Source organism: Heterodontus francisci, chromosome 37 (assembly GCF_036365525.1).
Source record: "Heterodontus francisci isolate sHetFra1 chromosome 37, sHetFra1.hap1, whole genome shotgun sequence".
In the NCBI taxonomy this organism is placed as follows: Eukaryota; Metazoa; Chordata; class Chondrichthyes; order Heterodontiformes; family Heterodontidae; genus Heterodontus; species Heterodontus francisci.
This window is the reverse complement of record NC_090407.1, coordinates 21,388,375-21,411,228: the sequence shown is the minus strand read 5'-3', so window position 1 is coordinate 21,411,228 and position 22,854 is coordinate 21,388,375. Positions and strand designations below refer to the sequence as shown.

Below are 22,854 nucleotides of genomic sequence, written 5' to 3'. Positions count from 1 at the left end.
GCACAGCCTGCCTGCCTCACCACTGGCCCATAGTCTACTTACTGAGAATTGGCTCGGTCACCATGTGTAGCGCCATGCAGCCAGGGGGACTGAATTCCGTCTGACCCAAGTCAAGCTCCAGAAACTCCACACATGGAATACTGTGGGGGGTGTGGGGGGGAGAAAGTGAGAGAGAAAGAGAGTGTGTGTCACTTGTTATTAGGTTGTGCAAACATTTCACAGATAGGACTTAAATCTGCAGGTAGATAAAATCATAAAAAGGACTACAGCTTTTTCGGTTTTAGAAGGTGGGCATGGACTACAACAGTAAATAGTTAATGATCAACACCATTCGCAACTCCTCAGATACTGAAGCAGTCCATGTAGAAATGCAGCAAGACTTGGGCAATATCCAGGCTTGGGCTGAAAAGAGGCAAGTAACAATCACGCCACACAACTGCCAGCCAATGACCATCTCCAACAAGAGACAATCTAACCATCTCTCCATGACATTCAATGGCATTACCATCGCTGAATTCCCCACCATCAACATCCTAGGGGCTACCATTGACTAGAAACTGAACTGGAGTAGCCAAATAAACACCATGGCTACAAGAGCAGGTCAGAGGCTAGGAATCCTGCAGCGAGTAACTCACCTCCTGACTCCCCAAAGCCTGTCCACCATCTACAAGGCACAAGTCAGGAGTGTGATGGAATACTCTCCACTTGCCTGGATGGGTGCAGCTCCAACAACACTTAAGAAGCTCGACACCATCCAGGACAAAGCAGCCCGCTGATCTGGCACCCCATCCACAAACATTCACTCCCTCCACCACTGACGCACAGTGGCAGCACTGTGTACCATCTACAAGATGCACTGCAGCAATGCACCAAGGCTCCTTAGACAGCACCTTGCAAACCCGCGACCTCTACCAACTAGAAGGACAAGGGCAGCAAATACATGGGAACACCACCACCTGCAAGTTCCCCTCCAAGTCACACACCATCCTGACTTGGAATTATATCGCGTTCCTTCACCGTCGCTGGGTCAAAATCCTGGAACTCCCTTCCTAACAGCACTGTGGGTGTACCTACTCCACATGGACTGCAGCTGTTCAAGAAGGCAGCTCACCACCACCTTCTGAAGGGCAATTACGGATGGGCAACAAATGCTGGCCTGGCCAGTGACGCCCACATCCCATGAATAAAAAAAAATGATAAATTTATACAAAACATTGGTTATTCCACAGCTAGAGACTGTGTGGGGTTTTGGGCTCCCCATTATAGAAAGGACATTGAAGCCAAAGTGAGTACAGATTCTCCAGGATGGGAAACAATAATTATGACAAAAGACTCTAGATACTGGGACTATTTTCACTGGAGCAGAGAAGGCTAAATGGAGATTTAGAGATTTTAAAAATTGACTTTTTTTTGACAATTTGAGCAGAGAAAGAACTCTCTCTGGTTGAGGTGTCAGTGATGAGGGGTCATCAATTTAAACATGTCACAAAGAAAATAAGAGAAATTAGGAGAAATTTCTTTACATCGATGGTTGTTGGAACATGGTCAGATAAATATTGAAACAGATGATGATACAAGGTCACAGGGAGGGCAGGGCAGTGGCATTCGTTTGGGATTGGTACAGGGTTACAGGTAGAGAGTTTCGCAGTGGAATTAGTTTTGGATTGTTGTAGAGAGCCTGCACAGGTATGAGGTGCTGAATGGTTTCCTCTGCTGGAAATGTCTATGGAGCCTGATCTTATCCTCACAAGCATTTTCTGGCAAGAATCACAGAATGGTGATCAACAGTAGAAATCTTGGCTCATTTTGTCATCTCCTTAGCTCAGGAGTCCCAAGGTTAAGCATAGCTCATGACCTGCTGCCCCAGCTAACACATCAGGGAGTGAACCTGGGAACTGCTGGTCTGTGTGGTTCAGCTCCACACTTGCATTGCTGTTGCACAATCAGTCTCTTCCTATTCCTGAACACCCAGGACTTTAACCATCAGCAACAATTCAACACGAGACAGGTCACCAACCTTTGGGGACCAAAGCGCCTGAAGTTCTATTACCCATTGGTGATGCGATGCACCAAAAAGTTCAAATTCTAAACTCGATGCTGAAAGCATTTGCCAGTCATTGAAGGGCTAACACCAGGGATCACAGGACTTTGAAAACTTACTGATTCAGAAGCGAATTCAGGAGATTTCTGTTAAAGGTTGACTTCCCAACATTCTTCCCTCCGCATACTAGGATGATGGGACATCCATCGTCATCTTCTGCAATCAAACCAAAAGGCTTACACAGATGCACCATAATTTCTCAACAAGATCAGAGACATATTGTATTACGCCTGCTCCCCACACATCCACTGCAGCAGTCGATTTGCCCACATCATCCCCACAACAGTTAGTTGGTCTGCAATCCCCACCCCAAACAGTCATTCTGGTTCACTGGGAGTTATACAATTTCAGCACTAGGGCCATTACAATATAATGGCACGGATCTACAATTTGTAAAGTTTGTCCTGTTGAACTGTGAAAAATACTCACTAACGTTTTTCTGCAGTTAAATAATTGCATGCCATGGCAAATAACTGGGAAAAACAGTGACACAGTCAGTCAGATGGGTAAGGGCAGCAGCTGTACCATTCAGTGTTTCACATGCATTTTGTAACAAAATCATTCTTTCCTCTACATCATGTCTAACAACTCACCGAGACATGTCTTTAAGAGTTCCTGCACAGTGGCTATCCAACTCTCCGACATAGTTATCCCTTGATCATCAGGGAGTGGAACCACTCCAATAGAGGTCAAAGCTGAACATTCAAGGAATGGAAGTTTTCCAGAATTCATCCTTTTCTGAAAAGTGAGAAACAAAACAATTGACTTCACTGTACAATTTGTATTGGATGTTGAACTGTGCACGGAGATGGAGCTATAACAGAGGCAGGGTCTTGCTATTAACAGCAAACTACTACAAGGCAGATCATTAGAAGGCAGACTGCAACTGAGACACTGATTCAATAAATGGACAGGTGGCTCGCTGCAGTTTCTGCAAATTCTGTGATGTGGTGCCCAGAACTGCTCACAGTATCTAAATGATCTTCGCTTCACCACCATTTGAAGACACTATCGAGTCTGTTAATCCAGGGCCCTGTTTGAGACTCTCTGCAATAACTGAATTTGATTCATTCTATGCTACTGATGTAGATTATGTAGAATGTGCAATAACTTGCATCCTATTTTACAGCAGTGACTAAAGTTCAAAAGTACTTCATTGGCTGTAAAACACTTGGGTCATCCTGAGGCCTTGAAAGGTGCTGTACGAATGGCCTCCTTCTGAGCTGTACTATTCTATGATTCTATATAAATGTGAGTTATTCCTTTGTTTAAGCAGTCATTTACCATTTTCCATCCAATTGCATATCTAACCTAAATGTCTCGGTAGATCGTTTTCTGTATCCTGTTTCTACTGATCAATAATATTATGAAGAACTTTTATTTCACCAGGAAAATGGAAAAGCTTTCAATTAGTTTTGGTATCTCATTGCTGCAGGACTCCACTCAAATACCTCCGGCAGTCTGATATTACACATCTCACAAGCACTCCATTTTCTACTTTCTATCAATTTCTGATCGAGTGCACATCCTAACTTTGATGCCTGTGGGTTTTAGTTTTATTACAAACACCAGTTAGTGATCAGAAGCCCTGGCCAGTTTCTACCCCCATCTAGCCCAGCAGGACCAAGATCAGTTAACTCAGCGTAGACCAGAGACTGAAAATGCCTCAGCACTACACGCAATAATGCATTTACCCACTGAACCAACAGGACCATCAAAGCTCATGTCCTGAACACACACATGCCTGCAGACACCACAAGATCCAGAAAGCATGTTCAGTAGGTGTTTCTAAATCTCCTGAATAACTCACTGAATGTGAAGCAAAAACTTCCCTGTACTCTGGGAAGCTAGAGAGAAAAACAGTGCCTGTGGTGTTGAGACGCTCGAAGAGCAGAACTGAGCACGAAGAGGTCACCTCCCTCATCAAGCTGTGTCTTGAAGCTGCAATGAAAGGGCACAGAAATTAGGAATGGGACTTCAGCACAGAAAGCCCCCTCTACAGTGACCCATCAAAAACTCGCAGGGCCAGTGCAGTACAGGTTAGATACGATGTAAAGCTCCCTTTACAAAATAAGAATGGTCTCCACCTGATCTGTACTGTTCTATGATTCTATATAAATGCAAGTTATTCCTTTGTTTGAGCAGTGCAAGACTTCATTTACCATTTTCCATTCAATTGCATATCAAGTTAAATGTCTATGTAAATCTTTTGCTGTATCCTGTCTCTACTGATCTCATCAAATACAGTATTGATATATATATATTACTGATTTGGATTGGAGTTCAGATTACAAGCAGAGTGTGGAGAGTTTGGTGAGTGGCGAGTTCAGTGAAAGGGTGGGGGGGGGGGGGGGGGGTGGGAGGTGCTCCTTTTTTTCTACTTTTTTCGCTTTTCGCCCTCCAGCATTTGGTTCTTATTCGGTGCAGTGGAAGGAACTGGTTGGTGAGTAACTGGTAAGTTATTCTACATATAATTAGTCTGTAAAGTTAAGGTATGGCAGGGCAGCTCAGCCAAGTGGAATGTATAGCCTGTGGCATGTGGGAAGTCATGGACACACCACGTGTCCTAGACAAACACATCTGTAGGAAGAGTCACCGGCTGCAGAAGCTTGAGCTCCAGGTTTCGGAAATGGAGTGGTGTCAGAAGTCACTGTGGTGCATCCATGAGGCAGACACAATGTAGATAGCACGTTTAGGGAGGTGGTCACAGCACAGGCTAGGAGCATGCAAACAGACCGCTTGGCAGTCACCCATTCCCTAAGAGAATCAGGAAGGTAGTGCAGGAGTCCCCAGAGAAGATCTCGCTTGCTAATCGGTTTTTCATTTTGGATACTGGTGAGGGTGATAGTTCCTCAGAGGAATGCAGAGACAAATTTGTGGCACCACAGGTGGCTCAGCTGCACAGGAGGGGAGAGAGAAGAGTGGAAGAACAGTAGCGATAGGGGATTCGTTAGTTAGGGGAACGGTCAGGCGTTTCTGCAGCCGTAGATGGGACTCCAGGATGTCGTGTTGCCTTCCTTGTACCAGGGTCAAGGATGTCACAGAACAGCTACAGGACATTCTTCTGGGGGAGGGTGAACAGCCAGAGGTCGCGGTCCACATTGGCACCAATGACATAGGTAGGGAGGGGGATGAGGTCCTGATAGCAGATTTTCTGAAGCTCGGTGGGAGATTAAAAAGCAGGACATCAAACAGTAATCTCAGGACTACTCCCGGTCCCATGGGCAAGTGAGCACAGGAATAGGAGAACTGAGCGATTGAACACATGGCTGGAGAACTGGTGTAGGAAGGAGGGCATCAGATTTGAGGCATTGGGACCAATTCTGGGGAAGGTGGGACCTGTACAAGATGGACGGGTTGCATTTTAGCAGAACTAGGACTAATATCCTCGCAGGGAGATTTGCTAGTGCTGTCGAGGAGGGTTTAAATTAATTGGCAGAGGGATGGAAACCTGAGAGGGAGCTCAGATCAGAGGGAAGCAAAACTGGTAACTTGTCAGGGGTGTAGGAACCAGGAGCAAATATCAAAGAGGAATACCAAGGTGCACAGAATACTGGGGAGATAGAGAGCACTAGAGTAGGGAATAGTAAGTTATTCGGTGGGGTCAGATTAAGGGAGAAAGTAATAAAGTCTAAATCAGGGTTAATGTGCATGTATGTGTGGTTAATAAGATTGGTGAGGTACAGGCACCGATTGCCATGTGGAAACATGACGCTGTGGCTATAACAGAGACCTAACTCAAAGGGCAGGATTGGGTGTTAAATATTCCTGGATACAAGGTGCTCAGGAAAGATAGGAAAGGGAAAAAAGGGGGGAGGGGTGGCAGTATTAATTAAGCAGAGTATTGCAGTGCTGGAGAAAAAGGATGTCCCAGTGGGATCAAGGACAGAATCAATTTGGCTAGAGCTAAGGAACAAAAAAGGTGCAGTTACATTGCTCAGTGTTGTCTATAGGCCACCAGCTAGTGGGAAGGACGTGGAGTAGAGCATGGCTACCCGACCCGAACAGACCAGACGACATGTGTCGGGTTCGAGTCGGGTCAGGTCTCTCTTCCGGGTCCGGCATTCGGGCTCGGGTCGGACACAGTGCTGCCTTTTGGCCAGGGAGGGGAAAGCTTCAAAATTTGAACAGCCAGGACGTCAAGGCGGGAAACGTGCATCCGGACTCCACACTAGTCTGCAGTGAGCAATTCCATCCAAGGTAGAGCACAACCTCTTTGATACAATCAACTTCATTTCAGGAGTCAGGTTGGGCCGGGCGTGGGAAAAAAAAAAATCAAAGGACCTGGGCCAGGTTAGGTTTGGGTTGAATGTGGTTCTGTCGGGCTCGGGTCGGGTTTCAATGGCATACCCGAGCAGGCCTTTAATGTGGAGGAACAAATTTTCCAGGAAATTACAGAGAAGTGCAAAAATTATAGCATAGTTATAATAGGGGACTTTAATTATCCAAATATAGTAAATTCTACGATACGTAGGAATTATTCTAAGTTAGTTAAGAAAGTAATTAAAGTAAATTAACTAATAGCATAAACAACAATGGCAGGACAGGTGTTATGTTGCAGCTGTGGTATGTGGGAACTCCTGGATGCCAAAGTGATCCAGGACAAACTCATCTGCAGAAAGTGTAAGCAGCGAGAGGAATTCCGGATCAGGGCTGTTGATCTGGAAGCCAAACTGCAAATGCTGCACAACATAAGGGAGGGAGAGAAATACCTGGACACTTTGTTCTGGAGGACGGTCATACCTCTTAGAACAGGGTCATCTGTTTTGGTCTGCAGGGAGGGACAGGAGTATGTGACCGTGAATGAGGCAGGTAAAGGAACCGAGCAGACAGTAGTGGAGGAGCCTCAGACTTTGCAATTGTCAAACAGATTTGAGGTGCTCTCACCCTGTGTGGATGAAAGCGAGGTCTGAAAGGTGGATAAGCAGACTGGCCATGGTACTGTGGTACAGGAAGCCATTCAAGTGACGGGAGCTAAAAGGAATGTCGTGATTGTAGGGGATAGTATAGTGATGGGGATTGACACTGTTCCGTGCAGCCAAGAGCACGAATCCAGAAGGCTGTGTTGCCTGCCCGGTGCCGGGGTTCGGGATATCTGCTTAGGACTGGACAGAAACATGGAGTGGGAGGGGGAGGATCCAGTTGCCGTGGTCCATGTAGGTACCAATAGCATAGGTAGGAACAGGAAAGAGGTCCTGCTTAGACAGTATGAGGAGTTAGGCAACAAATTGATGAGCAGAACCTCAAGGGTAATAATCCCTGGATTACTACCTGAGCTACGTGCCATTTGGCAGAGGGCACATAAGATTAGTGATATGAATACGCGGCTCAAAGACTGGTGTGGGAAAAGTGGGTTTCGGTTCGTGGGGCACTGGCACCAGTACTGGGGAAAGTGGGGATTGTACCGTCGGGACAGTCTGCACCTGAACCGTGCTGGGATCAGTCTTCTAGCAAACCGTATAACTAGGGAAGTAGAGAAGGCTTTAAACTAAACAAGGGGAGAGAGGGATGAAGCTTAGGTAGATGTAGCAAATCAAGGGGTAGAGTCAAGGCAGTAGAGCAGAATAGTAATATGGGAAATGAAGGTGAGAGAATGGCAGGAAGGGCCAGTGAGAAAAAAACCTAAGAACACACTAAGAGTCAAGACTAGATGTTACAAAGATAACAAAAAGACAAAGCTAAAGGCTCTGCATCTGAATGCACATAGCATTCATAACAAAGTAGACGAACCGATAGCGCACATGGAAGTAAATAAATATGATCTGATTGCCATTACGGAGATGTGGCTGCAGGATGACAAGGATTGAGTCCTCAATATTGAGGGGTATATACCATTCAAGAAGAACAGGAAGCTAGGTAAAGGTGGAAGGGTAGTGCTGTTAATCAAGGATGGCATTGGTGCAATACTTAGAGATGACCTTGGTTCAGGAGATCAGGATGTGGAATCGATTTGGGTGGAGAAGAGGAATAGTAGGGGAAAGAAGTCACGAGTGGGAGTGGTCTACAGGCCCCCCAACAGTAACCATAATGTAGGGTGAAGTATCCAAGATGAAATATTGGGTGCTTGTGATAAAGGGACGGCAATAATCATGGGTGATTTTAATCTACATATAAACTGGAAAAATCAGATTGGCAATAGTAGCCTGGATGAGTAGTTCATAGAATGCATTTGAGATAGTTTCTTAGAGCAGCATGTTCTGGGACCAACCAGAGAGCAGGTTATATTAGACTTGGTATTGTGTAACGTGACAGGATTAATTAATAACCTCAGAGTAAAGGCACCTCTAGGTAGCAGCGACCACAATATGATTGAATTTTACATCCAGTTTGGAAGAGAGGAGTGGGTCTAAGACTAGTATTTTAAAATTAAATAAGGGCATCTATGTGGGCATGAAAGCTGAGCTAGCTGAAGTGAACAGCGATATTAGGCTAGGAGACAGCTCAATAGAGAAGCAGTGGCAGACATTTGATGGGATATTTCAGAAAGCTAATAAATATATACCTACTATAAAGAAAAGTTCTAAGGGGAGGACCCACCATCCGTGGTTAACTAAAGAAGTTAAGGCAAGCATCAAACTTAAGGAAAAAGCATATAATTGTGCAAAGATGAGTGGCAGGTCAGATGATTGGTCAGAATATCAAGAATGGCAGAGAATGACTAAAAGGTTAATCAGGAGAAAGAAATTAGAGTATGAGAAGCTAGCTAGAAATGTAAAAATGGATAGCAAGAGCTGCTACAGGTATTAAAAAAGGAAAAGAGTAAATAAAGTGAACGTTGGTCCTCTAGTGAGTGAGAATGGGGAGTGAATAGTAGATAATAAGGAAATGGCACATGAAATGAACAAATATTTTGCTTCTGTCTTCACTTGCAGAGGATACTAAAAACATTCCAGTAATAGCTGGAAATTAGGAGGTGGAAGGAAGAGAGGAACTTGGTGAAATTACAATTATCAGGGAAGCAGTACTGACCAAACTAATGGAGCTGTGGGCTGACAAGTCCCAGGGTCCTGATGGGCTTCATCCGGGGTCTTAAAAGAGGTGGCTAATGAGGTAGTACATGCGATGGTGTTAATTTTTCAAAATTCGCTAGATTCCGGAAAGGTTCCATCAGACTGGAAAGTAGCAAACAAAACCCCTCTATTCAATGGCGGGGGGTGGAAAGAGGCAGAAAACAGGTAACTATAGGCCAGTTAGCTTGACATCTGTCGTGGGGAAGGTGTTAGAATCGATCAGGAAGGAGGCTATAGCTGGGCACTTAGAAAAACTCAAGGTAATCGGGAATAGTCAGCATGATTTTGTGAAAGGGAAATAGTGTTTAACCAGTTTATTGGAGTTCTTCGAAGGAGTAACATGCACTGTGGATAAAGGGGAGCCCGTTGACATACTGTACTTGGATTTCCAGAAGGCATTTGACAAGAAGCCACATAAAAGGTTATTACGCAAAGTAGGAGCTCATGGTGTAGGGGGTAACATATTAGCATGGATATTCTGCTGGCTGGCAGAAAACAGAGTGTATGCATAAATGGGTCCTTTTCTGATTGGCAGGATGTGACGAATGGTGTCCCACAGGGGCTCGTGCTGCGGCGTTAACTTTTTACAATTCATATCAATGACTTAGATGAGGGGAGTGATGGCATGGTAGCTAAATTTGCAGATGACACAAAGGTAGGTAGGAAAGTATTTTGTGAAGAGGACATAAGGAGGTTGCAGAACGATATAGATAGGTTGAGCGAGTGGGCAAAAATCTGGCAGATGGAGTATAATGTGGGAAAATGTGAGATTGTTCATTTTGGCAGGAAGATTAAAAAAAGCAGATTATTTGTTAAACAGGGTAACAACTGCAGAATTCCGAGGTGCAGAGGGATCTAGGTGTTCTAGTGCACGAGTCACAAAAGGTTAGCATGCAGGTACAGCAAGTAATAAAGGCGGCTAATGGAATGCTATCCTTTATTACGAGAGGAATTGAAAATAAAAGTAAGGATGTGAATGCTTCAGTTATACAGAGCATTGGTGAGATCACATCTCAAATACTGTGTGTAGTTTCGGTCTCCTTATTTAAGGAAGGATGTGAATGCGTTGGAGGCGGTTCAGAGGTTTACTAGATTGATGTAAAAACAAGAAATGCTGGAAATACTCAGCAGGTCTGGCAGCATCCATGAAGAGAGAAGCAGAGTTAACGTTTCAGGTCAGTGACCCTTCTTCAGAACTAGATTGATACCTGGAATGAGCGGGTCGTCTAATGAGGGAAGGTTGGACAGACTGTTTGTTTTCACTAGAGTTTAGAAGAGTGAGGGGAGACTTGATTGAAGTATATAATATCCTGAACGATCTTGACAAGGTGAATGTGGAGGGAATGTTTCCTTTTGTGGGTGAGTCCAGAACTAGGGTGTCCTGTTTGAAAATTAGGGGTCACCCTTTCAGGACAGAAACAAGGAGAAATTTTTTCTCTTAGAGGGTTGTGTGACTTTGGAATTCTCTGCTTCAGAAGGTGGTGAGGGCGGGGTCATTGAATATTTTTAAGGTGCAGGTAAATAGATCCTTGTTAGGCAAGGGGAATCAAAGATTATCAAGGGTAGATGGGAGTGTGGAATTTGAGACAGAAACAGATCAGCCATGATCTTATTAAATGGCGGAGCAGGCTCGATGGGCTGAAGGGCCTACTTCTGCTCCTAATTCGTATGGTAGACTGGATAGTAGTAGTGTAAAGGGCAGTGAAGGGCAAGAGTTCTTAGAGTGTGTTCAGGAAAATTTTCTATAGCAGTATGTTGCTGGTCCAATGAGAAAAAAGGCACTGCTGGACCTGGTTCTTGGGAATGAGGTGGGCCGAGTGGATCAAGTAACAGTAGAAGAGCATTTAGGGGATAGTGATCATTGTATTATAAGGGTTAGGCTGACTATGGAAAAGGACAAAGAACAATCCAGAGCAAGAATAATTAACTGGGGGAAAGCTAACTTCAATGGGGTAAGAATGGAGTGGGGCGAATAAATTGGAGTCAAATGATGGCAGGAAAACTGAACAATGGGCTACTTTCAAAGAGGAGATAGTTTGGGCACAGTCAAGGTATGTTCTTTCAAAGGGAAAGATAGGGCAAACAAATCCAGAGCTTCCTGGATGACAAAAGAGGTAGAGATTAAGATAAAGAAGTGTGCTTATGACAGATGCCAGATAGCAAATACTATTGGGAACCAGGCTGAATATAGAAGGTCCAGAGGGGAAGTGAAAAAGCAAAGAAGCAAAGACAGAGCATGAAAAGAGACTGGCAGCTAGCATTAAAGGCAATCCCAAAGTTTTCTATAGACATATAAATAGTAAAAGTGTGGTAAAAGGAGGAGTGGAGCCTATTAGGGACCATAAAGGGGATTTACACATGGAGGCAGAGGGCATAGCTGAGGTATTAAATGAATACTTTGCATCTGTCTTTACCAAGGAAGATGATGCAACCCAGGCAATGGTGAAAGAGGAGATAATTCAAGCACTAGAAGGGTTTAAAATTGATAAAGAGGATGTATGAGATAGGCTGTTTGTACTTCAAGTGGATAAAGCACCAGGACAGGATGAGATTCATCCAAGGATAATGAAGGAAGCAAGGGTGGAAATCGCGGAGGCACTGGCCATAATTTTTCAGTCTTCCTTAGACTCAGGGGTGGTGCCAGAGGACTGGTGAATTGCAAGCGTCACACCCTTGTTCAAAAAACGGTGTAAAGATAAGCCCAGTTTAATTTCTGTGGTGGGGAAACTTCTAGAAAAAATAATTTGGGACAAAATGTGGGTTAATTAAGGAAAGCCAGCATGGATTTCTTAAGGGAAAATCACATTTAATAATTTAGATTTTTTTGAGGAGGTAACAGAGAGGATTGATGAGGGCAATGCTGTTGTTGTGGGTGCACATGGACTTTCAAAAGGCGTTTGACACAGCGCCACGCAACAGACCTGTGAGCAAACTTACAGCTCATGAAATAAAAGGGACCTTGGCAACATGGATATGGAATTGGCCGAGTGACAGGAAACAAAGAGGGATGTTTTTCAGGCTGGAGAAGTGGAGTTCCCCAGGGGTCAGTGTTTCCTTTTCCTGGTACATACAAATGACCTGGACCTTGGTGTACAGGGCACAATTTCAAAGTTTGCAGGTGACACGAAACTTGAAAGCATTGTGAACTGTGAGGAGAATAGTGTAGAACTCCAAAAGGACATAGACAAGTTGGTGGAATGGGCAGACAGGTGGTAGACAAAGTTCAATGCAGAGAAATGTGAACTGATACATTTTGGTAAGAAGAACATGGAGAGACAATATAAAATAAAGGGTACAATTCTAAAGGGGGTGCAGGAGAATACAGACCCGAGTGCTTTTGTGCATAAGTCACTGAAGGTGGCCGGGCAGGTTGAGAGAGTGGTTAATAAAGCATACAGTATCCTGGGCTTTATTAATAGGGGCATAGAGTACAAGAACAAGGAAGCTGTGTTGAACTTGTATAAGACAATAGTTTGGCCTCAGCTAGAGTATTGCATCCAGTTCTGGGCACCGCACTTTAGGAAAGACTTGAGGGCATTGGAGAGTGTACAGAAAAGATTCATGAGAATGGTTTCAGGGATGAGGAATATTCAGTTACGAAGATAGATGGGAGAAGTTAGGGCTGTTTTCTTTGAAGTGAAGGCTGAGAGGTAACTTGATAGAGGTATTCAAAATCATGAGGTGTCTGAACAGAGTAGATAGAGAGTAACTATTCCCACTTGTGAAAGGATCTAGAATGAGAGGGCACAGATTTAAAGTATTTGATAAGAGAAGCAAAAGTGACATGAGGAAAAACTTTTTCACGCAGAGAGTGGTTAAGGTCTGGAATGCACTTCCTGAGAGTGTGGCGGAGGCAGGTTCATTCGAAGCATTCAAAGGGGAATTTGACTGTTATAGGAGAAGGCAGGAGAATGGAACTGAGTAGCTCTTTCGGAGAGCTAGTGCTGACAGGATGGGCCGAATGGCCTCCTTCTGCATTGTAACAATTCTGTGATTTGGGAGTACAAGGCACAATTTCAAAGTTTGCAGAGGACAAAACTTGTAGTGAACAGTGAGGAGGATGGTGATAGACTTCAATAGGACATGAAATTTAACTCAATTGCGAAGTGATACATTTTGGTAGGAAGAGGAGAGGCAATATAAACTAACCAGTACCATTCTAAAGTAGGTGCAGAAACTGAGAGACCTGGAGATATATGTGCACAAATCACTGAAGGTGGCAGGGCAGGCTGAGAAAACGCTTAAGAATTTGCAGGGCTACAAAGAAAGGGTGAGGGAATGGGACTAGCTGGATTACTCTTGCAGACAACCAGCACAACTTATTAGGCCGAATGGCCTCCTTCTGTGCTGTAAAATCCATTTACTACAGTGCTTCCACCTAACTATTTATCAAAACCGGGCAGTTATAAGAGTGAGCGGAACAGCCCAGTCTGTCCCCCATCTGCACCGTGCAGTGACCACTGATAATTGCTGTGGCCATTACACTGGTCACCAGCTTCCTATTACATTGGCCAGGTACAACGTATATATGAAGTATCCCTGTCTAACAGCCAGGGGCCTGTTTCTCTCCATGGATGCCAGACCCTCACCTGCAGCTACGTGCTGTCGGAGAACTGCCTTCACCTCCATTTTCATCTCTCGCTTGGTGCGTCCTGGTTTACAGTGAGGCAGTGCCTCGACGCTCAGGGCAGCATGTGTTGGTAAGGAGTACAGGCAGTATGCAGGTTGCCCCTGTCCAATTGTAAATCCGAATACTTGGACACTCCCATACAGACAAGTCATGCGACACCTTCCTCGGAACGTCAGCCTCTGCAGAAAAAGCAGTGACAGAAAACACTGAAAACCATGATGAAAGGACATCTTCAAATTTGAACAAGGAATCTATGGTTGTATTGCCTTCCAAAAGTCAATGTAGGAGCCCACACAGGAAGAAGAGACAGAGAAGAGCAATGAAGGGACACTGTACCCCAGTGAGAGTTGGTGCCTTCAGGAGAGAAGGGGACCTGAACTCCAGTAAGAGTCAGCACCTTCAGAAGAGAATGAGGGGGCCTGAACCCCAGTGAATGTCAGCACCTTCAGCAGAGGAGAAGGAAGACTGCAGAAAAATGAAGAAATTTCTCCTACCTGTGATGGGAACAGGAGGATGATGCTCTGCTCGGTCCCGGTGTTCACTGCAGTGAGACACAGCCTTGCACTGGCTCCAGAGGAAGCAGCATCATCGTCAATGAAATCTTGAGACAATTCACCGTTGAGAACCCCATTAAGGGCAAACGAGTTTGCATACAAATGCTGATACTCTGTTTCTCCATCTGTCTCTGCGGCTTTGCAGGCCCGCGTTTTCTCAGTCCTGCTTTTTTTAAGTGAACTGTTTACCTTTCCCCCTGTATTATGAGGTGGGGACTCAGTATTATTTTCTTCCTCCTTGTCTTGCTCCTGTTCAGTAGCATTTGATCTCATAGTCTTGTCTTCCTCACACACCTCCTCTGCACTTTCCCAAATGGCAGTATTCTTTGTGCTCTGTCTGTGGCGTGGCCTCTTCACACCCCGGCGACAGGGTGCAAGCAGACAGCAGCGGCGTGTGAGAACGCTCAGCTGCTTGGCCCCTGACACATCGGTCAGCACCAACATGGTCTTGCGCTTCCACCTGCGGCGTCGAGCTACTGTGGGAACAGCCTGCTTCAGACACGCTGCTCTTGGATTACTGACCCTCATCTTGGATTAGTCAACACAATCCAGCTGTTTAAGGGGAGAAATAAGATTAAAATCAGTCACTTCTACAACAGGACTATTCAGCCTGTCCAGACTCCATCCAAGAAATCAATGGATCTGAATAGATGTTACAAAATGATACTATGAGCATTCTGAGGACCAGGAACAGTGGTCCTGGCCACAATTCCCCAAGCTGCCTGGTTTCAAGCTCCCCCTCTCATTTTAACCAGTGGTTAATGTGCTACACAGAAAATGTACGGTACAGAAGGCAGCCATTCGGCCCATCAAGTCTGTGCCAGCCGAAAAAGAGCGATCCAACCTAATCCCACCATCCAGCTCTTGGTTCATAGCCCTGCAGGTTACAGCACTTCAAGTGCATCTCCAAGAATTCTAGACCTCACCAACCTCTGAGAAAAGATTTCACAACTCCCCTCTAATCCTTCTGCCAATTACTTTAAATTGATGTCCCCTGGTTATTGACCTCTCTGGCAGTGGAAATAGGCCCTTCCTATCCACTTTATCTAGGTTACCTCAATTAAATCGCCCTTCAGTCTCCTGTTAGAAAGAAAACAACCTCAGCCTATCAATCTCTCCTCATAGCTAAAATTCTCCATTCCAGGTACAACCTCGTAAATCTCCTCTTCACCTCCCCCTGCTCCCACTCTCTGTGATCATATCCTTCCTGTCGAGGTGACCAGAAATGCACGCAGTTCTATAGCTGTGGTCTAACTGGTGTTTTATACAGTTCTAACATAAACTTCCTGCTCTTATATTCTATGCCTTGGCTAAGAAAGGAAAGCATGCTTTATGCCTTAACCACCTTATCTACCTGTCTTGCTACCTTCAGGGATCTGTGGACATGCACTCCAATGTCCCTCTGTTCCTCTACACTTCTCAGAATCCTACCATTTATAGTATATCCCCTTGCCTTATTTGTCCTCCCCAAATGCATTACCTCACACTTCTCTGGATTGAACTCTTTGCCACTTCTCTGCCCACCTGACCGGTCCATTGATAGCTTCCTGCAGTCTACAGCTTTCTTCCAGTCAACCACACAATCAATTTTTGTATCATTTGCAAACTTCTTATCATGCCCCTACATTTAAGTTTAAATCATTGATATATACCACAAAAAGAATGGGACCTTTTGGTCTCGAACTGATCCTACTCTTTCCTTAGTTATTTTATTTTTATTTTATTTAGAGATACAGCATTGAATCATCCTGCTCTATGTATTTATAGAACATTTTTCGAGCTTCCTTGATTTTACTTGCCAATATTTTTTCATGCTCTCTCTTTTGCTTTCCCTAATTCCCTTTTTAATTTCATCACTACATTTTCTATACTCCTCTTGGCTTTCTAGGGTATTGAGCATAAATTTCCCCTTTTAACCGTATCCTACACTGTATGCTCTCTGACATCTTGGGGGCGAGGGTTTGTGGGTCTAAACAGTCCCTTTTTCTTTGTGGGAACATATTTGTTCTGAACCCTCTCCATCTCCCTCTTGAACACCCTTCATTGCTGTCATACTGATCTACCTTCAAGTAGCTGTTTACAGTCCATTTTTGCCAAGTCACATCTCAGCTTAGTAAAATTGGCCTTTCCCCAATTTAAAACTTTTACTTTTGGTCTATCTTTGTTCTTTTCCATAACTACACTAAATCTAATTGATCACTACCAACAAAATACTCTCGCACTGATTCCCCTTCGACCTGCCCAACTTCATTTTATAATATTAAATCCAGAACTGCCCCTTCTCATGTTGGGCTTGCTATATACTGTCTCAAATCTCTCTCTCAAAAGACTCCTCGCCAGCAACGAACCCTCGATTTTTTTTTTTTTTTTGGAGTGTGCGGGTGATTTGTTTAAGTGCACAGCCCCTTTAAATGTTTTTGCGTGGTGCACATGCAGGGTGACTTAACGGGGCAGACTTGTGCATGGCCTGCGCGGCGTGCAGTTTATAGAGGGAACAATGCTCTCCAGTCTGACCCCATCACTCACCCCAACCTGGTCCCCAGCCCAGGATGGTGACCCTACCCAATCAGACAGCCCATAAATTAGCAATACTTCCCAACTCCCTATAATTTCTGATTACTCCCTGCAGCCTCATAACCCCCTATAAAGCCCCAAAATCTCCAGTGACCCTCCGCAGCCCTGATTACTCCCTACACTCTGACAAATTCCAGTTACTCCCTGCTCCTTTTCCCCATCAACATCACCCCAGACCACCTGTATCTCTGAAACAATACAGCAATGACCCCACTACCTCCAACATTCCCATTGCCCAACTTTTTATAACTTTCTTGTCCTGTTAGCCCCTGTAGCCCTACTTCATGGTTTTTTCCCGCTGACCCTACCACATTACCCTCTCTCTGCCTTCTGTGCATTACCCCTCCTCTCTCATCACACCTGTGCATCAACTCCTCATTTCCTGGCTACCGCTGCGTGTTACCTCCCCTCCCCCTCTCGGTCCCTGCAGTGTTACCTCCCCTTCCTCAGCTCCCACTGCGTGTTACCTCTCCTCCCCATCTCTTGACCCACATCGCATTAACTCACCTCATGTGTTCCCACTCCCTACCCCACGCGTTACGTCCCCTCCAATCTCTTGGCCTCTGCCTCATGCATGACCTCCCATCTCCCTCAACTCACCTCGTGCGTTTCCTCCCACCCCCTCACCCTACGTGACCTCCCCTCCCATCACCTTGCACTTTACCTCCCCAGCGCCTTTCTGCCCCTCCGCCTCACCTCACCCTGCGCGTTATCTCCCTTCTCCCTCACCTCACGGATTACCTCCACTCTTCGCCCTCACCTCACCCTGCACGTTAACCCCCCTTCTCTCCCTCAGTTTACCCCGTGCATTACACCCTCCCTTCTCTCTCCCCCGCATCAGCCCCCTCTATCCTCTCCCTCCAGCGACAGTACCTTCTCCTCTGCCCCGCATCATAGCTCCCTCTATCCTCTCCTTCCAGTGACAGCCCCGTCTCCCCCACATCCCCCATGCCAGTATCCCCTCTCGCTTCTCCCTCTACCCCCTGCATCAGCCCCCTCTCTCCTCTACCCACTGTGTCAACACCCTCTCTCCTCTTCCATCCCTAACCGCTCATCAGCCCCGTCTCTCCTCTATCACACCCCACCCCGGGGGTCAGCTCCGTCTCTCCTCTACCACGCCTCACACCGGGCATCAGCTACCACTCTCCTCCAATAACCGTCCCCCCAACTCAGGGCGTCAGACCCTCACTCCTCTCCGCTACAACCCCCCCACCCCCCGTGTCAGCCCCCTCTCTCCTATCCTCTCCTTCCTCCCCCTGCGACAGTCCCTTCTCCCTCTCCCTCCCCGTGACTGCCCCATCTCTCCTCTCCCTCCCCCGCGAAAGTCCTTTTCTCCTCGCCACACCCTCCGCTGTGACAGCACCTGCTCTCCTCTCTCCCCCACGACAGCCTCTTTTCTCCTCTCCTCCAGCAACAGATCCCTCTCTCCCCACACGCAACATCCCCTCTCTCCTCTTTGCCCGGCGTCAGCCGTCACTCTCTTCCCCGCCCCCACCACTGTCCCCTCTAATCACTACCACCCTTTGCATCACCCCCCTCTTTCCTCGCTCATCCCCTCCCCCCTTCAGCCAACTTTCTTCTGTACACCCCCTCCCCCCGGCATCAGCACCCCTCCTTTCTTTATTGTCTGTGTCAGTCCCCCCACTTCCCTCTGCACCCCGACGCCTGTCCCCACCTCCTCTCCCCAGCCCTTTCAGTCCCCCTTCCTCTCCCCATCCCTACGTCAGTTCCTCCATCCCCCGCCTCCCTCTGCCCCGCGCCAGCCCATCCTCCTCTCTGCCCCCAGCATCAGCTCCCCCTCTCCTCTGCCCTCAGCGTCAGCCCCCTCTCTCCTCTCTGCCCCCAGCGTCAGCAACCCCCCCCCTCCCCCCAGCGTCAGCACCCCCCCTCCCCCCAGCGTCAGCCCCCCCCTCCTCTCTGCCACCGTCAGCACCCTCTCTGCCCCCAGCGTCAGCACCCCCCCTCCCCCCTAGCGTCAGCACCCCCCCTCCCCCCTCCTCTGCCCCCAGCATCAGCCCCCCCTCCTCTCTGCCCCCAGCATCAGCCCCTCCCTCTCCCCCCCGCCTCAGCCCACCCCTCTCCTCTCTTCCCCCAGCGTCAGCACCCCCCTCTCCTCTCCTCTCCGGCCCCAGCGTCAGCCCCCCTTCTCCTCTGGCCCCAGCGTCAGCCCCCCCTCTCCTCTCTGGCCCCAGCGTCAGCCCCCCCTCTCCTCTCTGGCCCCAGCGTCAGCCCCCGCTCTCCTCTCTGGCCCCAGCGTCAGCCCCCGCTCTCCTCTCTGGCCCCAGCGTCAGCCCCCGCTCTCCTCTCTGGCCCCAGCGTCAGCCCCCGCTCTCCTCTCTGGCCCCAGCGTCAGCCCCCGCTCTCCTTCTCTGGCCCCAGCGTCAGCCCCCGCTCTCCTCTCTGGCCCCAGCGTCAGCCCCCGCTCTCCCCTCTGGCCCCAGCGTCAGCACCCCCTCTCCCCTCTGCACCCAGCGTCAGCCCCCCCTCTCCCCTCTGCACCCAGCGTCAGCCCCCCCCTCTCCCCTCTGCACCCAGCGTCAGCCCCCCCTCTCCCCTCTGCACCCAGCGTCAGCCCCCCCTCTCCCCTCTGCACCCAGCGTCAGCCCCCCCCTCTCCCCTCTGCATCCAGCGTCAGCCCCCCCTCTCCCCTCTGCCCCCAGCGTCAGCTCCCGCTCTCCCCCTCTGCCCCCAGCGTCAGCCCCCGCTCTCCCCTCTGCCCCCAGCGTCAGCCCCCGCTCTCCCCTCTGCCCCCAGCGTCAGCCCCCGCTCTCCCCTCTGCCCCCAGCGTCAGCCCCCGCTCTCCCCTCTGCCCCCAGCGTCAGCCCCCGCTCTCCCCTCTGCCCCCAGCGTCAGCCCCCGCTCTCCCCTCTGCCCCCAGCGTCAGCCCCCGCTCTCCCCTCTGCCCCCAGCGTCAGCCCCCGCTCTCCCCTCTGCCCCCAGCGTCAGCCCCCGCTCTCCCCTCTGCCCCCAGCGTCAGCCCCCGCTCTCCCCTCTGCCCCCAGCGTCAGACCCCCCTCTCCCCTCTGCCCCCAGCGTCAGACCCCCCTCTCCCCTACCCCCAGTGTCAGCCCCCTCTCTCCCCATCAGCTCCCCCCTTCCTCACCCCCCTCTCCCACCCACCACCACGCATCAGCCTTGTCTCTCCTCGCCCAACCCCAGGTGCAAGCTCTCTCTCTCCTCTCCCAACCCCAGGCGTCAGCTCCCTCTCTCCTCTCCCCACCCACCCCAGGCGTCAGCTCCCTCTTGCCCACTGTCAACCGCCTCACCCCTTTCCCACCCCAGGTTTCAGCTCCCTCTCTCCTCTACCACCACCACCCCCCCAACAACTCAGGGCATCAGCCTCTTCTCTCCCCCACTCTGATAACCAGCCCCCTCTCTGCTCGCCTGTCCACCAGCCCCCCCTCAGGGCATAAGCCCCCTCACTGCTCTCACCACCGCACCGCGCCCCACTCAGGGTGCCAGCCCTCCCTCTACTCACACGCACCACGCTCCCCTCAAATCAGGACATCAGCCCCCTCACTCCTCCTCCCTCCCCATTCAGGGGGTCTCCGACCCCACCCCCTCACTCAGGACGTCAGCCCCCTCTCAAGGCGTTAACCCCCTCCCCACCCCGCGCTAGCGCCCTCTGTCCTCTCCTGGCACCAGCCCACTCTCCTCCCTCTCCCCCCGCCACCCCAGTCCCCCCGCTCTTTCCTCTCCCGCCCGTTCTCCCTCTCCACCTCCCGTTCCCTTTTTCTCTCTTTCTGCCTCCACCCTTTACCCCTCTCCCTCCACCCTCTCTGCCCCTCCCTCGTGTTACCGCAACTCTTTCTGCCCTCTATTCCAATCCCACCCGCTACCTGTAGAAGCGACTCCCGCTCCCAACTGGCCAACAAAAAGCAGGACAAGGACGCTATACAAGACCAGCCTCCAGCTCCAGGCCCGTTCTTAGTGGCCCTGATTCCAGTCCTGGCAGCTTCACATACGAGGCGCCGCTGGATGGCCTATCGATACCGCTCTCAGAGTTGCTTCTGTGTGGCGACCCCTGGTGGTGGGAGGACCGAGTGTGCCAACACCTCAACCCACAAAACTTCAACAAGAGCAAAATACTGCGAATGCTGGAACTCTGAAATGGGAGCAGAAAGTGCCCAAATACTCAGCAGGTGTGGCAGCATCTGTGGAGAGAGAAAACAGACTTAACGTTTCAGATCTGCGACCCTTTATCAGAAACGTTAACTCTATTTCTCTCTCCACAGATGCTGCCACACCTGCTGAGTATTTCCGGCGCTTTCTGTTCACAAAACTTCAACAACTTCGGGGTCCAGATCTTGTCCCGGGGACTCCTGATGCTGTGGACAAATATTGGTGGGAGTAAAAATAACAAGCAGCAGCAGTACACCTGCAGTGATACGCTATGCACCTATCCAGGGCCAGGTATAGTAAACCTGCAGATACACCATGCGTCAACTCAGTCAGATTATAGTAAACCTGCAGAGTGCATTTATCTAGTCAGGTAGAAAATAATCTGCAGGAACAGACTACTGGGTACGGGCAGAGGTCAACAAGCTTAAAGGTGTAAGGTAAGCACGATTAATTAGTAAAGGCACTAAAGCATTAAGGAAAGCAAAATTCCGTCCCTCTAAAACTGGTCACATTATCAGTTAAAAAAATTATTGACCTGATTGAGAAATTGGCTGAGGGACACAAGAGATAATGGGCAGGTTGTGACTCGTGGTATCCTACAAACCACATTCAGTAATGACTTAGATGATGGGATATCCAGATTTGCTAATGATGGAAAGATAGGCAACATTGTAAGCAGTATTGGAGAAACTTGAGGGACTAAAATCTGACAAGTCCCCGGGACCAGATGGCCTGCATCCTAGGGTTCTAAAAGAGATAGCTGCAGAGGTAGTGGATGCACTGGCTATGATTTTCCAGAATTCCTTAGGTTCAGGAATGGTCCCATCAGATTGGAAGTTGACAAATGTTCTGCCACTTTTCAAGAAAAGAGGTAGAGAGAAAACAGGGAACTACAGGCCAGTTAGCCTAACATCAGTTGTTGGGAAGATGCTGGAAACTATTATTAAAAAAGTCTTAACATTGCACTTGGAAAAGCATAGTATGATTAGAGCAAATCAGCTTAGTTTTACTGAATGGAAATCCTGTTTGACAAATTTATTAGAGTTTTTTGAGGATGTAACTAGTACGGTAGATAAAGGGGAACCAGTAGTTGTAGTATACCTGGATTTTCAATAAGGTGCCACATAAAAGATTAATAGGCAAGATAAGGACTCATGGTGTGGGGGGAATATATTAGCGTGGATAGAGGATTGGTTAACAAGAAGCAGAGTGGGTATAAATGGGACATTTTCAAGTTGGCAGGCATTAAATAGTGGGGTGCCGCAAGGATCAGTGCTGGGGCCTCAGCTATTTACACTCTATATTAATGAGTTGGATGAAGAGACAGAGAGTAATGTATCTAGGTTTGCTGATGATACAAAGCTCAGTGGAAAGGTAAGCTGTGGGCAGGATGTTGAGAGGCTGCAAAGAGATATAAAAGCAAAATACTGCGGATGCTGGAAATCTGAAATAAAAACAAGAAATGCTGGAACCACTCAGCAGGTCTGGCAGCATCTGTGAAAAGAGAAGCAGAGTTAACGTTTCGGGTCAGTGATCCTTCTTCTGCAAAGAGATATAGACAGGTTAAGTGAGTGGGCAACAAGATGGCAAATGGAGTATAATGTAGGGAAGTGTGAAGTTGTTCACTTTGATCGTGAAAATAGAAAAGCAGAATATTTTTTAAAAGGTGTGACACTGGTAAGTGTTGATGTTCAGAGAGACTTTGGGGTACTCATACAAGGAATGCTACAAAGTTAACATGCAGGTGCAGCAGGCTATTAGGAAAGCAAATGGCATGTAGGCGTTTATTGCAAGGGGATTGGAGTACAGAAATAAAGAAGTCTTACTAAAATTGTACAGATCTTTGGTGAGACCATACCTGGA

The 22,854-nt window shown here is 48.0% G+C and overlaps 1 protein-coding gene across 4 annotated transcripts in view; it reads right to left on the bottom strand.

The window, feature by feature from the left end:
- The window catches only part of LOC137352124 (polynucleotide 5'-hydroxyl-kinase NOL9-like), a 30,848-nt gene extending 9,984 nt beyond the window's left edge, over positions 1-20,864 (bottom strand). Inside the window, exons 1-7 of one of the 4 annotated variants that reach the window (XM_068017249.1) lie at positions 20,709-20,864; positions 14,236-14,847; positions 13,701-13,920; positions 3,912-4,042; positions 2,695-2,839; positions 2,161-2,257; positions 43-140 (exon numbers count right to left, since the gene is read on the bottom strand). In XM_068017249.1, coding sequence (XP_067873350.1) covers positions 43-140; positions 2,161-2,257; positions 2,695-2,839; positions 3,912-4,042; positions 13,701-13,920; positions 14,236-14,823 — 1,279 coding nt within the window. In that variant the 5' untranslated portion in view covers positions 14,824-14,847; positions 20,709-20,864. The remainder of the gene's footprint in view (positions 1-42; positions 141-2,160; positions 2,258-2,694; positions 2,840-3,911; positions 4,043-13,700; positions 13,921-14,235; positions 14,848-20,708) is intronic. The other 3 variants (XM_068017252.1, XM_068017250.1, XM_068017251.1) reach the window with 3 other exon arrangements.
- Between the last annotated feature and the right edge of the window lie 1,990 nt (positions 20,865-22,854).